The sequence below is a fragment of the Falco biarmicus genome, chromosome 18 (assembly GCF_023638135.1).
Source record: "Falco biarmicus isolate bFalBia1 chromosome 18, bFalBia1.pri, whole genome shotgun sequence".
NCBI lineage: Eukaryota > Metazoa > Chordata > Aves > Falconiformes > Falconidae > Falco > Falco biarmicus.
This window is the reverse complement of record NC_079305.1, coordinates 937,120-953,149: the sequence shown is the minus strand read 5'-3', so window position 1 is coordinate 953,149 and position 16,030 is coordinate 937,120. Positions and strand designations below refer to the sequence as shown.

Genomic DNA, 16,030 nt, shown 5'->3' with positions numbered 1-16,030 from the left:
TCTAGTGGCTGAAATGAGTTTGCTAAGGATGGTAAAAGGGGGAAGCCCGTTTCATAGGCACAGACACTGCTTGATGTTTCTTGTGACTGAAAAAATACGAGGGATGAAACCTGGTGTGGCTTGTCACTTTAACATTTGTGAAGCTACTGCAGGTTTTTTAAAGTCTTCAAACTCAGATGTTGCCTACGTAGGAAACAAAGATATCTCGGCGTGGTGCTGTGTGACTGCTGTAAGCAAAACGACTTCTACGATCATACCTAAAGCTGCTGTGGTATGTTTAGTACAGTCGGTGCACGAATGATGTGCTTAAAATCAGACTCCCGTCAGCTTGAGTTTTCGCCACAAGGTGGCATTCTCTGAGCTTTTTTTTGCTAAGGGAAAAGTAAAACTTCCCATCCTTAATAATAACAATAATAATTAAGGAATGAAAAAAAACCCTCAAACCCTCCCTGTATTTTCTGGAGTCTGTGACAAAGCAAGATTTGTTAGAAGGCTGCTCCTGCTCTTGCAAAACAATGGTGCTGCTTTCAGAGAGCTGCAAGTAAGACTGAGGGTCAAGTCCCTTTAAAAAAAAAAAAAAGTGAAATACAGTATTGTGCATCTTGAAATCTGAAACCAAGAAACAGAAGTGCAAGGGAAACAAGGGGGAAAGTCTTGCAATTCCTGAGGACAACTGTTACAAGTGGAGTTTTAAGGAATAAAATATACACATATACATTTAAAGGTCATTGAATGGCTTTTGTGGAGAAACCTGTGAAATAAAGGAGCCTTGGAAGAAGAGATTTCTTTTTCTCCTCCTCTGTGGATATAATGGCCATTGCAAAGCAAAGCATCTTGAGATTTGGCTTCAAATGTCTCTTCCTAGCAACTTTTATGCTAGCCTGTGATGGACAAGGTGGAAAGAGAGAGAATGGTGGTCCTGCCTGTTACGGAGGATTTGATTTGTATTTCATTCTAGACAAGTAAGTCAGATCTACTCTGTTCTTTCTCGAAGAAATCTTTCTCTAGGTATGAACCGGAATAGCATATACTGATACCAAGGAGGTTTTCTTTGGATTTTGGTTTTGTAGAAGTCCCTGTGTCCCAAGGGACCTGCAAAACTCCTTACTACTCTGGCTTTGTTTTCGTTGTGGTAACTTTTTTGGTAGGTCTAGTATATAATCCCATTGTGCTGTGTAAATCGAATTGTTGTAAGTTTTGCTGTGGCTGATATAGAAGCTTTATTGTGTACTTGACCCTGCAATTTCTTAAAAGAGTGGTTGGGAGAAGGGCAGCACCCTGATCACCTCTGATTTCCCTGTGAACCGTGAAGGTTGAGGCACTCATGAAAGCAGGGGTTGGAGAGTTATTATTAAAGGCATTAATTCTGTAGCTGAAAACGTGGAGGAAATGCTCGCCTGCCTGGAGGTCTGCTTCTGTTACCGCTTGCTCCTTAGCTCTGTATGTTCCAGAGCAAAAACTTGCAGGTAAAGACCCAGCTCTGAGAGGTGGCTACTCCGTTTGAAAGGGTCTGATTTTAGCCCTTGTGATGGAAAAGGACTAGAGTGCTCATTTAAGGAGAGCTTTGTTTTCTCTACACTGAGTCACACTTTCTTTGTTTCCTGTTAATCAAATGCATATTTTGACTGTTTATACTGAAGATGACTACCTATCTCACTTTTTTCATCACTAATTGTGATAGTGTCATCTTCTTGGCACTGGTAAGTTTGCTTCTTTGCAGGCCTTCAGGTTGTAGATGGAGCAATGTGAAACAGATATGTGCTGAGCTTTGGAAAGTTTCATATTGAAGCAATACAACAATTTACGCAAAAGTATTAAAAAGTACTAGCTAAAATGATTCTCCTAATTTTCTTGATTAAAAACAGTTATTTTGAACCAAAGGTTTGGAAATACTGGAGTATATGCATGCCAGAGCCATGGTACTGACATTATTAACCATAAATTTCAGAGACAGGAAAGTATTTGCAAGTTGCCAAAAGTGCTCACACATGAAGATTTCTGACTGATCCTCTTGAGTGTTTTGCAGTAGCTCCTACATTCCGCTAGTATAAATTACTTGGAATTACATAACACTTTATTACAGAATACTGGGTAAAATGTAAGACTGAGACATTGGCTCCTTTAGTGTGCCAGTTGTCCTAACACTCCAAGGGAAAGGTATTTTTTTTTCTTTTACTTTATTCAGTGGAAAAATATACCTGTCTAGGGCATTTTGTTGCTTTGGCTGTTCAGTTATTAGTCGGAATACTTCTATTGCTACATGTAAAAGAAGAAAACCCACCCAAAACCAATGGAGCATGATTTGTACTGCAGACAGCTTTTACAAACTGTATTTCTCTGAAAGCTGAAGCAGGATTGAAGGTTTTCTCAAATCTGACGGTTGTGTGTGTTATACCTCTGAGCTAACATGATTTTAACAGCCACTTATTTCAAGTTCTGTGCTGTCCTGTTAGTCAGAGGCATGACTTTCTAGCCTTGCTCAAGAGATTATGAATTTAGGTGGAAATGAGGCTTGGCACAAACTTTCAAGTAGGCAGGCTTACCTTGGTGTATGTATCAAGGTATTCAACAAAAAGTCCTGCTTTGACAGTTGCAGGATTCCTATTTCAGGGATTTTTCTAGTGCAGAAAAGAACTGGATCTGATGTAAAAATTTCCTTGCTCACCAGTGGAATTTGGAGGAGAGTTATGGTGTTTAAGCTACTAGTGTGTACAGTATACTGTGGACCTGATTGTTTAGCCTTACTTTGATGAAAGGCTTACTGTGGTCGAGTAGGTTATCCCATATCCTTTGGCTTTAAAACTTTCTTTTATTCCTTAGAGGCTAAGATGAAGGTCTAAAAAAACGTGTGTCTTATTTAGCCTGGGTTTTCTACCTTCTAATTGTCCAGAGAATGTTTTCAAAAATGCTGCTTGCAGTCCTGAATGTGGAGAGAGGCCTCCAGGCAAACTATGGAACAGATATGGAATAGATTCAGGTTTGCAATAGCTCTAAAAATGATCAAAATTATTAAAAGTGATAAAGAAAACTGAAGGAGAAGACATGTAGATTCTTAAAAATGAAATATTAATTTCAGTGGTGGAAGAAAGCCATTAAAATATTAAGCAACCTACTTTCTGGTATCAAAGGAGTAGTATAAAAAACAATAAACACGGCCCTGGCAGTCACTAGTGCTAGAGCCCTCTACTGACCCTTTTGCCTCAGTGCCTGGTTGGATTCAGTGACTTTGTCCATTTAGCGCCCTGGATGCGTGCATCTTGTCGGACGTGTTCCAACTGCTGCACTGTGCTCTGTCCTGTCACAGACCTGGTTCCTGAAGCGCACTCTGCCCACAGGAAACCCCTTCAACATGAACACGTAGCCCACTGAGGAAGGGGCACGTGTTAGAGGCTGTTCTCCTGGAGTGATGCTTTAGCTCCCTGCAACATTCTCCTTTAGAAGACTCCTGCAAACTTGCTGTGTGAACTGTTGAAGGGAAACCAGGCTTCCTCCAGCTGTCTGCAGACAACTGGAGATGTGACGCCCTGCAGATGGCATGCTGAGAGGACCTCAAGCAAATCTCCCATTTCTGCAGGTCAAGAAAGAGAAGAAAAGCCAGTATTCAGCCATTAAGAAATAATCCTGTTATGCTACGCAGCTTTGATGTGCATGTAACAAACAGAACAAAAGCTTGAATGGTACCAGATATGTTTGCTAGGGTGTGATAGCATCTTTAATCTCTGTGCGTGCACTTGCGTGTCTTTTATCACTTCCAAGAGTTCTCACCAGCTTAGGTAGCACTAGAGAAGGCCTTTCATGCTGTGACCATTGGACCTCGGGCAAGAAGAGTAATGTTCCCAAAGTGATGCAAAGACATCCCAGAGGACTGCGGTTTGAGTTGGGCAAACTCCTTGCCAAGTAAAACTGAAGTTGTCTCGCTGTTGTTGTTGCAGTGCCCCAACTTTGGAGGAAACAATGGTTTGTCAGCTCTCTGGAGAATCATTGTTTGACATGCAGCAAACTTAAAAGGATAAAAATAGTACCACACACAGAAAACACCTAACTTGAAATTCTGAGCTGCCTGACAACAGGTTCACTGAAGGAATTGTATTCATGTGAATTAAGACTGGATTAATCCACTTTTCTTGTGCTTTGATAGCAAAACAAAACAAATCAAAAAAAGGTGGAGAGGGCTAAAACTCAAGCTGTATGTTATTTAGAGTATAGTAGTATGCTATTTGCATTTAGGTTATATGCAGAATCTAGTCATACAGGATGCTGAGCATCTCAAAGTGGAGGTCATACCAAGATGAGCCTAGTGTTGTAGAAGCGAAGGCCAGTTTGTCTTGGGAGAATTGCTGAGAGGTCCTAGATGGCATGTCCTTCTGTGTTACTGTGGTGCTGAGGGGTTTCATGGGCTGAGGCTTCCGTAGACTGAATGGTACCAAAACATGGCAGAAGATGGTGCCACAGAATTTACAGCCTGAGTATAAGATTCAGGGCCTTCATTAAGAAGGCAGAATGAGGAAGCAGTGAGATGTTGATAAAAAAAGCCAACATTTGTTTTTGCTGACACTGTCCAGTTATTCTAAATATGTCATCCAGGTGACAAATTAATGAAGACTATGACCCAGCCCCTACCTGACATGGTATCTACTGCTGTAGTATGTAAATACCTCCCATGAGCACAGCTGGAATATTTAAAGGCAGCTCACAGATTAATTTATTTGCAGGTAGGGAGAAAGGAATAACGATGAGTAAGTCTTCTCAGTAATCTTTTGTTACATCCTCTGTAGGTTAAAGGTGTTATTTCCTATGCTGTTGCCTGTTGTGTGCAAATAGTAGGCATTTTATACCCATGTGCAGAAAACACACAAGGAACCATACATGCGTGAAAGAAAACTTGGCTTTAAAAGATCCTTGGCAAAATGAAGCAAGTAATCCAAGCTGTTTCCTGTGATCCCTTCGTTATTCAGCCAGACAGCTAATCTATTTTTAACCAGTTGTCTTGAAGTGAAGCTCCTGCTCTAGAGAGGCTAATAGTTGCTTCTCTGAATCTAGCTTTAGTAGCTGTAGTTACCATGACTTAAACAGGACTAAGTCCAGATCTACACTCAGAGTGTAGAAGAATATAGGGGGCACAGTGGGATGGAAAGCAGGCAGACACTGCATTGCCAGGCAGGGAGACTGACCTACGTGAACCGCTTCTTCCTTGGGAAATGTGAGCCCTAACCACAGGACCCTTACAGAGCTGAGTAATAATCTAGCTGCTCCAATCTGAGGAAATACAAGCCTTTAGTAGGCAATGTAAAATAGAGTGCCTGCAGAAATAGGTTCAAAACAATCTCTGATCTTCATTGGCTTAGTCAGTGATTCCTTGATTGTTTTTCTGGAATCACAGGCCTGAATCCAGATCCAGAGAAACGTATGCATTTGGTTTGGATGGCAGGGAGCTGCAAGTATACGGAGGCGTAGTTTTTATTTTGGCATGAGGGTTGAGGGATGCTAGCAAGGTAGGGTGGAGAAATTTGTGCATTCTTGTATCTTTTTACTTGTTGCCTGAAGGAATGTAATTAACTCCTAAGTCCACTGTAGGCATGTAGGCATGCAATTGCAATGAGCTAAGTTAGCATGTGAAATCCTTACCTGTCAAGACCTGTGTACATGGGTTTTTTTAGCCAGTGGTGAATCTAAGGTTAACTATTCCTTGGTAAAAGGGATGGGTGGGAGCTGTCTTACATCCAGGATTAAGTGTGTGCCCACAGCATTCTGCGCTTCATCTACTGCTCAATGTAAATTCAGACCATGGTTACTTGTTTATTCATTGGTTTTATAAATATCCTCTGCCAATCAGGGAGAGAAGAATGTTCTTGGACTAAGATTGGATTTAGAATCTCTGAACTGGACTTCTGTAGACCCTGTAACCTCAAACATTTGACAGTATCTCTGGGGAACTCTCTTATGTGAAGTGTGGTAAAAGATAGTAACATTTCCTCAAAGAATTGCATCATCTCTGTAACATCTTTGTGTTATGTAGTATTTTCAGAATTCCTCCTGAAGTATTTGCAAAGACAAAGGATACTTTTTGGCTCATTTGTGTTATTTTTTAAAGAGCTCAATAAAAAGATGCTGCAAAACTTTTTGGGTCAATGCCACGTCTGGCAGCTATGAGACTTCTTGACATTAGTCCAAAACTGTGGAAGTTTAAGGATAATTTGGATTGACATCAGTCTTTGAATCAGGTGTCTACTTCTGTCAGCTGCAGTGCATGTAACTGGTGTGAAGTCTTTGTATAAGAGTTTGTGGGCTTGATTCTGTTTTCTTCCAGTTTGTGAACTAAATAAAATCACGGGTGTTTTGGGAAGGTGCAGTGACAGAAATGGAAATAAGGAGTCTAAAAAGTGCAGGACAGACAAACTGTAAGAAGGTTTGAGTTGCTGCAGCTTTGGGTTATGGTGCATCTTGTCACAGTGAGTAGGAGAAAAGTACTTGCGGGAGGGTAGGTTTAGCCAGAGTGCGGCTCTCTGTGGCTGGAGAACTGTGTGGAGTGTCTCTTACCCTTACATTTAGTTTAGATGTAGAAAATATCATCACATTTGACCACAGAATGTATCATTCCCTTGTTAAAGGCATGATGGTTTACTTAATCTTAATTTCCATTTATTAGACTTTTCTCCAGCAAGAGAATTTGGCATCCTCACGATGAGCTTTTTCTTAAACTGCAAGTTTGTAGCATCAACCAACCATTCAGCTGCAAAGTGGTGGCTCGCTGATCATCTTGTTTGTCTTTGGGAATGTGAAGAGATAAGGATTTTAAATTTGGCTTTTATTGCCTTACAGTTAGGCTTTAGAAATGCTTGTCCTGCTCAGAGTATTGGCCTGCTTTATGAGAGGCTTTACAAGTGACAAGTGGCTTTTACTGCAGGGCTTCCAAGTAACACAGCTGAAAGCTGTGGAGTTGAAAACTGTAAGCTAATGCTGGTTTTTCAAACCTTCCATTGACTGCAAAAGGTTAGTTTTATTGGTTTTGTCCATTTTATGCCAAGTGAAGACTGTAGGAAATCTGAAGTGTGCTTCAGAAGATGTATTTTATGTATTGGAGGAGTACTTTTTTCTAAATGCAGACCCTGGGCATTTATAGCCACTGGCAGCTGGGCTTGAGTAGATGGAGACTTTAGCTGCAAGTAGGCTGCAAGTTGTCTAGCTGCAGAGGAAAGCTTGCTGCGCTAGAAGGAACAATGTATGGTCAGCAAAAGTGTGAGCCTTCATTTTGGGACCCTTTTATAGCTTGCTTTGGTAGAGATGAGAATAAATGGATTGTAGAGTATTCCAATTGCCCTACTTCAGTGAAAGCAGAAAGCATCCTTTTGTGGGATAGAAAGGGTTTGTTTTTATGATTGTAGCAATGGTAAGAAGTCTCCTTAAAATAGGTGTTTAACATTAACAAGCTCTTGAACTTCAGGTTGTTCCTTTTGTACATTCATAGATGTGTAGGAAGGTTTCACAGAAAAAAAGCTGTAACTTCAGATGCTTGGAGGCTTGTTCCAGAGGGCATAAAGATGGGACTGTTGGCGGGAGAACAGAGTGAGAATGATGAAGGGGAGGTGGTGCAGCAGGAGCTGAAGTCATGCTTTGTGAAGAATTAAACGGCACTGCATACCTGAAAAAACTGCCCAAACAATTTAAAACTGGTGGAACAGCAGTTGCAAAGGCAAACACTTAAGCAGGATGTGCTATTGACTTATTGACTAGCACATGGTTGAATTGAGCTATTGGTTTTTCAGCTTTATTCTGGCAAATGCTGTTTTCAAAAAATGCATGACTTCTCAGAGCCATGGAAAATGACAGGAGTTTTATATGACGACCTACATACCTTATGTGCTCTGTGGCTGGATCTCATTCCCAGCTGCCTTGCTGCAATAGTAATTTTAAGTGACGATCAACTTTTCTTCAGAGGAGAAGAAATAACCATACTTTTGAAAGCTACCGTAGCTTCTAGGGCAGTGTCCTGTTGCAGGTGGGGGTTAGTTAGGGCTTTGTACTGGCAGAGGCTGAGCGCTAAGTTTTCCCTTAACATAAAGTGTAGTACGGTTGTGTTGTCTGATGGCCTGGAGGAGGTTGGTTAGGGTATATGTGTGAAGGGGTCCTGGCTTCACATGTCTGCTACTGGATGGTTGACGAGACGTGAAACTTTAACGAGGTGTACTTTTTTTGAGAGGTGGATATATGGTCTGTAGCAACATACATTTCACTGAAGGAGGCAGTAATTTTTTTATGGTTAACAAAGCCTTGGCTTCATGTGTCTTATAGAGACTGATGCAATCATTGCTATAAAGTCAAGTGTTTCTTTTACAGCTCACCGTAAAAGGCAATAAATACTTATTTTCCAGGCCAGTTATTGGAAATTATTTGGGCTGTTTGGCATTGATGGGAGTGGAGTGCCTGTCATATTCAGGGTCTCAGAGTTATTCCATACATCTCAGAGGAATTTGCACCTGGGGCTGAGCTTGGCATGTCTACGTTCTATCAGTTTGCGGTGTGCATGCAGCGGGAGTTGTTTCTTGTTTGAAAGCAAGTACTGATGTACCTTGCCCTTCATCGGTTCTAAGACAGCGATTTTCCCACTGTCTGTGTGGTTTAATCAGTTTGTCAAGACCCTTGCTACTAGTGTTTCTTTGGCCCTCTCCAGTACCTATTTGCATGAAGAACAAGTCATGATTTCAAGTCCTTGTCTGATGAAAGGAAAGAGAGCCCTGAAGCACAATTAACATTTGCTTATGATCAAGTCTCCACTGCAATCTGACCTTTAGAATCATGGACAAAACTGGGGAGCCCTTAAGGTTGTCTTTAAAGTGCATTTGGTATCAACTCCTTTGTGCAACAAGAGCTGGAGAATTCACTGTTTTTCCAGACGGTCTATATGCTTTTGTACCTGTGCAAGGGTCCTCATTGCATGTCATCTAAGGTTGTCTTTGGATATATTGGGGTCATACAGAGAAAGAATGTCTTAAGGTATCACGAAGCAAGTGGGTAAGGCCAAAGTTTTTACTGAATGGCTGCAAATAAAAACCAGGTGTGGGGAGAATGGAAGGAAACGTGTATGACCTGCACAATGTGTTTAGCATGCTTGCTATGCTTATAGGAAGTGAAGTAATGCTCTTTGCAGCCAGGCTGGGGTTGGCGGGTACCAGGTGTGCAGTGCCTGGGTGAATCTATTCATGGCTGTTCATTGGCATTCTCACATCTAAGGTAGAACAGAGTCAGGTCTGATGCTTTTTCTTTCTGTGAAGCGAAAAAACCCCACTCTTCTCAAATGCTCATCTTTTCTTCCTCAGGCTGCAGATCACTAAAGCTTCTATTAAAACTAAAATGGTTATTTCCTTTATAAATATTTTAATTGTATTCAATGGATTAAATAAGTGATGACATATTTATTTTCTGATTCTAGGAAGGAATTTTTTCCAATATTAATATTTCAGTGTTCATAGAAGTTTTCATGCTAGGAGGGGCATTTAATGCTGAAAGATGCTGATTAACCTAATTTTTTCCTGGTTCTTAAAGCATAAAGAAGAATAATCCAGTCCTATTATAGTCCATGGTTTATTCTTCTGCAATGCAAAATTAAATTGTTTTGCTTTTAACTGGGGTGTGAATGAATTAGCCAGGACAGTTGGCATGTGGACCTAAGGGGTTTTACTTTTCATAGAATGTAGCACAGTGGTAGAGAAGTTTAATAATCTGTTCCTCCAACTGCATTTTATTCTCAAAATACACTTGAGCTAAAAGCTCTGCGTAATGGTATGGCAAGTGAGTTGGTGGATTTAATCTAAAATACTGTGCAGAGAGATGGGTTTTCACTCATACAGGATTTATTTGTTTAAGGCTGTGCTGAAGGTCTAGCATAACTGCCATATGTTATTGCCAAGTGTAGCCTCAGACACTTGCATGGAGTGTAAATTATTCCTGCTTTTCGAAGTTAAGTAGGAAATGCCATTTACAATTTAATATCTTTTTAAAGGAACAGTGTGGACAGTGAGTGTTAAACAAAAGAAAAAGGAATGACTAGCTGAGCAACGTGTAACAAAACATTAGGCTGGGAAAACTACAATAGCAGCAATTAAACTAATATCGCCTGTAATAATTGTTTCCCTAGATCAGGAAGTGTCCTGCACCATTGGAATGAAATATATCATTTTGTGGAACATTTGGCCCGCAAGTTCATAAGGTAAGAAGCGCTGCTTTGCAGATGAGCGAACGAGGAGGGGTGTGTGTGCCAGCAGCTAGGAGACACACTCTCAGTCACAGTCAAGTAGCACATGCTGCTTCCCACCAGGGGACTTGGGGGGGAGAGACTTCTTAATGCTTTTCTCAGATTATCCCATTGACTGCTTTTCCCCAGATTTCTGTCATGTAGGAGCAGATAAGCTAATAGTTTTCCTTTTTTCCTGCCTGACTTCCATGGATCAAATTGTATTTTTGTGGGGAAGGAATCCACTTGTTTCTGAGACGGCTGGCTACTGCCTGTAGTACAGGAGTTTGGGTCTGCAGGGAGAGGCCTTAGGCTGTAGCTTTCAGGCACTGAGTGACTTGAGACTGGGTGAAAAATCCCCCAGGCCCATGGGTGGAATGTGTTATGATAAACAAAATTGGCCTTCTTTCGTCTCCATGGGGGTACCAGGATGCACTTAAGCCTTTCTTGCTTTAGCAGTCCTAAGGTCATGATGCATGTGCTATTTACATATCAGAAGGAATCCTCATGGTTTGCCTTGACTGGGAAGGCCAAAGGCAAAGCACCTTTTGCTGCTTAGTCTTGTCTTTCATCCTGTGGAGTTGTAACAGCTAGAAATGTTCAAGGCCAGGCTGGGTGGGGATTTGAGCAACCTGGTCCAGTGGAAGGTGTCCATGTCCATGGCAGGGGTTGGATCTAGATGATCTTTAAGGTCCCTTCTGACCCAGACGTCCTTTGATTCTGTGGTAATATAGATAGCAATCTCTGTGTTCGGTGTTAAGCATACGGTAAGCTCTAGTCTGGACCACCAGAATAATTTACTTTTTTTCCTCTCCTTCTCCAGCCCTCAGCTGAGGATGTCCTTCATTGTTTTTTCAACTAGAGGGACAATTCTAATGAGGTTAACAGAAGACAGGTAAGAAGAGGTTTAAAGGTGCACAGCAGCTTTTGTGTCCTTGTAGCTTTTCACCTTCCTTGCTCAATGATTTCCAGTCCACTGTGAGCAGTGTTGTGACACCTTTGTGCTTCTGAATTTGTTTGAATTGCCTGCCCATTTTCACATGTGACACTTGTTCTGCTAGAATGCGTTAAGGTCTCTTAAGGCAGAGGTTGCCATCTTAATTTTAACTTCTAAATGTGTTTCTGCCAGCAATTAGGGTTTTGACTCAAACTGCTTTCATTGAGGGAGTCTGCCTTCCACAGATTTTCAGGCTTTTGCTAGACAAGAGCCTTACTGCCTTTGAAACATCCTTAGGGAGTTTCTTCTGCAAACAAATAGGTGAAAGTCCCTTCCCATAAAAATAAACTTGAAAGATGTAGGTGATATCCATACCCTTGAGGTAGAGGCGAACATGATTTCTTTGGAGGTTGGAAGGTATGTTATAGACAGACAGTGTTTAGGGTGGATTGCAAGCATGTATATTTTCTGGAAGTGCTGGTTTGATTGCCATGTTTCTGAAGCATGTTCCTGTCATATCGTCATATCCCTGTAGATCCCTAAGTTAATCCCAGTAAAATCTACGGGATGGATTTTATTTTTTTTTACTCTGACTTCAAGGAGAGCTGGATGAGATTCTTTAATCACTCTTGCTTCCTCTGTTAACTTCATTGCCACGTGGAGCAAAAATATATGTAACACATGTGAAGACTGTATAAGTCAGCATGTGTTTTACATATTGGATGTCTATGAAATTGCATACCAGAACATACTATAGAGGAATGAATAGGAAATTGGCCGCTTTCCTAAAGAGCAATCCACATACATACCGGCCATGAAAAATGTCATTAAACCCAGCCAGCCTAAGCATCTCTTGCCACTTACTGCAGCAATAAGTATAAAGAGAATGAACCATATCTAACTTGAGGCCAGAAGAGAACCTGTTCCCTGGCTCTTTCTGTCTCCCACCCTGTGAGCACACCCCATTGCAAAGATCTCTAGTCTGTTAAGGCTCTAAGCTATGAGACTTCAGTGTTTCCCATGTGGAAATGTATTTCGTATTTATCCAGCTGTCCTAGAAATGTTGACTGGGAACAGGATATTGATATGGTACTAGTCTAAAAGCCAGCTGACTGGAGAGCTGCTGTTTTTTACTGGAGGACTGACAAACAAGGTGTAGGCTTTAGTTAACACTGGCCTTTCTTAATTGGGAAGCTGGAGCAGTGGCAAAACCTCTTCTACCTTGCCCCTGTCTCCATGTGGTGTATCAGCATCTGAATGTGAAGGTTATGGGTGCTTAATATCCCTTTTGGAAAACCTGTGCTTCTAATGGGATTGGATTGACATATTTTAAAGACTTTTATTTTATATTTCAAAATTTCAGTGCTCATGTTTGAAAAAATAGTTCTGATCACAGGAAATGGTCTTTATTTTATATTCAGCTTCAGCTTGGTATGTGCATGGGTAGCTGAATGGAGGAAATGTCTGTCCCTAGCCCACGTATGATATACAAGCTCCATGTCTCACTAGTTTGGGATGTCAGAGGTACAGAATGAGTTCTTGAAAGTTTGATAATTCAACCTACTGGAAAAGCAGATACTCTTTTTTTTTTTTTTTTTTCCCCTGTGGGAGTTACCTCTCTGTAGACTGGATAATGTTGATGCCCTGCTGCAGTCAGCCTCACAAACATGAGATAGAGTTGTGATCACACAAACTGGATTTTCTGAGGTAGTTAAAAAATGCAGGGACAAAACTGCTTTCTGGCGTTCAGTCTTACAATGTCAGCATGGTCCTGAATTGCAGTGACTTAATCGGTTTCCCATGGAGTTTTTATAGTTTGCTCAGAGATACACCCCACACATTGCAGGGTGTTATCTTGGTATTAAAGACTCCTGACCTGTACTTGGCTTCCAGAGTTTGGTGCCTGCAGCTCAATGGAACAGCAAAGGGGCGTCCATCCCGTTTAGCCTGCAGATGATCTGTCACTGTGCCTGGGATTTCTAAAAAGATTGAAACAGATACCCTGAATTGTAGTAAACTATTGGGAAAGGCTTTAATCTTAAAGTCAGTTTGAACAGGAACTGAAGGTGTAATGTCCAAACAAACAGGAGTTGCCAGGATGGTTTGAGATTGGTTCATTTTTTGTGTGTGTTTGATTACATTTGTATGTCAAGAGAGCCTAAGTGAGGCGTGAGCCAGGTGCAAGTGGGCTGCTCTGCATCAAATGTTTGACCAGGGTTACACAGGGAATATGTATTTAGAAAGAAATGTATGGATATTGACCTGGGAGATGCTGCTGTTGTGATGCTTTCCCCAGGCTGTGGGAACACCGGCAGCCCAAGTGTTCTGTTTTCCACATCCTTAGAAAGGCATCTACCCAGACATTACTTTAGCCTATATAAACACTGGCTAAAGTCTTCCCCCCCTCTCTGTATCTAGTTCTACCATGCATCTCTTCACCTGGATATCAGCTCCTGGTAAATTTGATCTTGGATCTAACAGTGCATCTGCATTCATTTCAGGGAACAGATACGTCAGGGTCTAGAAGAGCTGCAGAAGGTCCTTCCAGGAGGTGACACATACATGCATGAAGGATTTGAAAGGGTAACTAGTTGCATGCTATAGTGCCTTTAAACTGTGTCTGGGTGCTCCTCAGGAAATGTTAAACAAATGAATCTGGTTAATAATTGTCTAGTACAAAACTGGGGCTATTTCCCTTTTATGCAATAGACACACTGAAGTGTACACAGTGTTGGATCCGGTAAAAGGGAGCTGTAAACCCTGCTACTTTTCTTTTGCCTTCAGCTTTTATGGGGGGAGCAGCTTTTTCAGCTTAGGACAAGGCAGAAGTCTCTGACATTGCATTCCCACATGGAACCATGTTCACAAAGAGTGGAAAGCTGCCCAGAGTCCTACATGGGTGCTGTAGTAGGCTTGTTAGAGTTGGGTGGGAGCTGAGACCATGGCTCTAACATGTTCTCGCTGGTAGACAAATAATGCTGCCCAAAAGTTATTGCTTGCTCTGGCCATCTCCTGTTTGTTTTACAAGCTAAGGATTTTCTCTAAACCTGAACTCCTGAACCCCTCCCACTTCTGTACTACACATGCATTTGCGAGGATTATGGAACTGCCTGCCTATTGAAAATGCATGTGAACACACAACAAAAAATCGGGTGACCTGACAGAGATGCTGGCTCTTAACTAGGAGTCCAAAACCAAGTCCCAGAGTGTGGTGACTTCAGAAACTCTGCAGAAGTCCAAAAAACCCAAATTTAAATTCAGAACAGAAATGAAATGAGTAAGTCAAGTGTGGCCAGGGTGGCCTACTTCTTAATTTTAAATTGATGCACACTGAAGCCTTTGCCTTTCTACCCTGCAGAATATGCTTGAGCATAGATCAAATGGGAGACAGATGCATAAGAATATCTCCCTGCAGTTTTTTTTATTTGCTATTGGAGTAGCTGATCTAGAGGTGCTGGGGAGTATTTATCAATGGACGTAGAATGTTTCTCAAGGCAGAAGGTGAGTGTGATTTTCAGATAGCATAATAGTGGGAGACTACGTTATTCTTGGCCAGTGACCTTGGGGTTGGTCTGACTGAGTTATGCTTTAGATAAGACACTGAAGAACCATAGGCAATCAGAACTGTAGGCAAGAAACTTGTTCCACGAAGCAGATATCTCTGAAAGCCAAGGTTATGTGTGGACTACAAACATGACATCCTCACTGCCATCTTCTCTTTCTTTCTGGTGCATGTGTAGATGCCCACAAAGTATTATTATTCATTTATTGCTAATAATATTTTGATTTAATTTCAGGCAAGTGAACAGATTTACTATGAAAATGTTCATGGTGAGACACTTTCTTCATCCATTGATTTTTTTTTTTTTCTCTTTCTTTTTGACTTACAACTTTCATAGATTTGAAATGCAGCTTCACTGTGGGAAAGGTGGGAGGTGGCTCCTATTCTTACAGGAATGCAATGCTCTTTGGGCTAGTTGTCCCTGAAAAGGAAAAAGAACAGGTGGAGCTTTAAGGATCCAGAGCTAGAATGAATGAGTTTCAGGCTAGAAATGAGAAGCCAGGCTGACTGAAGGTGCCTACTCTTTTATCAAAACTGTCAAGTACCTTATTTTGTTCTTTTTGCTTGAAGACTCAGGTAACCATTTCTTCTTCCTTCTGAAACGTGGGTATGTGGAGGTGCTGGTAGGTAAAAGTTTTTTCAGTGAGCAGTTACTAAATCTAGTAGTAAGTGCAGAGAATTGCAAAAATGTTTGTCCTTTCCTTCCTTGCAATTAATATAAAAGATTTCTGCATTGTAAAGCCTGAAGTAGAAATATAAACAATCTTCTTGGAAGCCAAAAAACCAGGCAACCAGATGTTTCAGTACAAAGCCAGTCCTAATGGTTTTGCAGGGCCACTTGTGAATAAAATGAAGTAGTGACCACGTCCACACAGCTTTGGGGCTCACCTGTAAAATATGACTGCAGCAGAATGGAATAGATAGCTAAAACCATTCGATTTGGGATTGATAATGCTTTTTACATGCTAGTATATGTACTACATGTAAACAGGTTGCTGTCATATGCAAGAAGCAGTGGCCAGCTGGGTCCTCAAGTCTGAATGTTGGCCTGTGTTTGTCCTTGGTCTAGTCACTAAAGAGTGCTTCTACAACCTACAGTAGATCCAAAGGCTCCTGCAGTAGCCAGTGGAGGGAGAAAGGCATCTCTGAGGTCATTTGGGCTCCTACGTTTGTACAAGAAGTGCTCACTTTTCTCCATTTCCTACAGGAAGCACCTAGGCACTTGAGTTAGGCATCTGCAACAGGAATGGCCCTGAGTGTTGTTTACTGTTTCTCAGGCACTCGACTTCCTTGTTGCATCATT

General features: G+C 41.4%; 1 protein-coding gene across 1 annotated transcript in view; it reads left to right on the top strand.

Moving 5' to 3' along the window:
* Positions 1–481: 481 nt before the first annotated feature.
* ANTXR1 (ANTXR cell adhesion molecule 1) overlaps positions 482–16,030 on the top strand; it is a 111,315-nt gene continuing 95,766 nt past the window's right edge. The window contains exons 1-5 of the mRNA XM_056321710.1: positions 482–962; positions 10,133–10,204; positions 11,052–11,123; positions 13,667–13,748; positions 14,963–14,996. Coding sequence (XP_056177685.1) covers positions 811–962; positions 10,133–10,204; positions 11,052–11,123; positions 13,667–13,748; positions 14,963–14,996 — 412 coding nt within the window. The 5' untranslated portion in view covers positions 482–810. The remainder of the gene's footprint in view (positions 963–10,132; positions 10,205–11,051; positions 11,124–13,666; positions 13,749–14,962; positions 14,997–16,030) is intronic.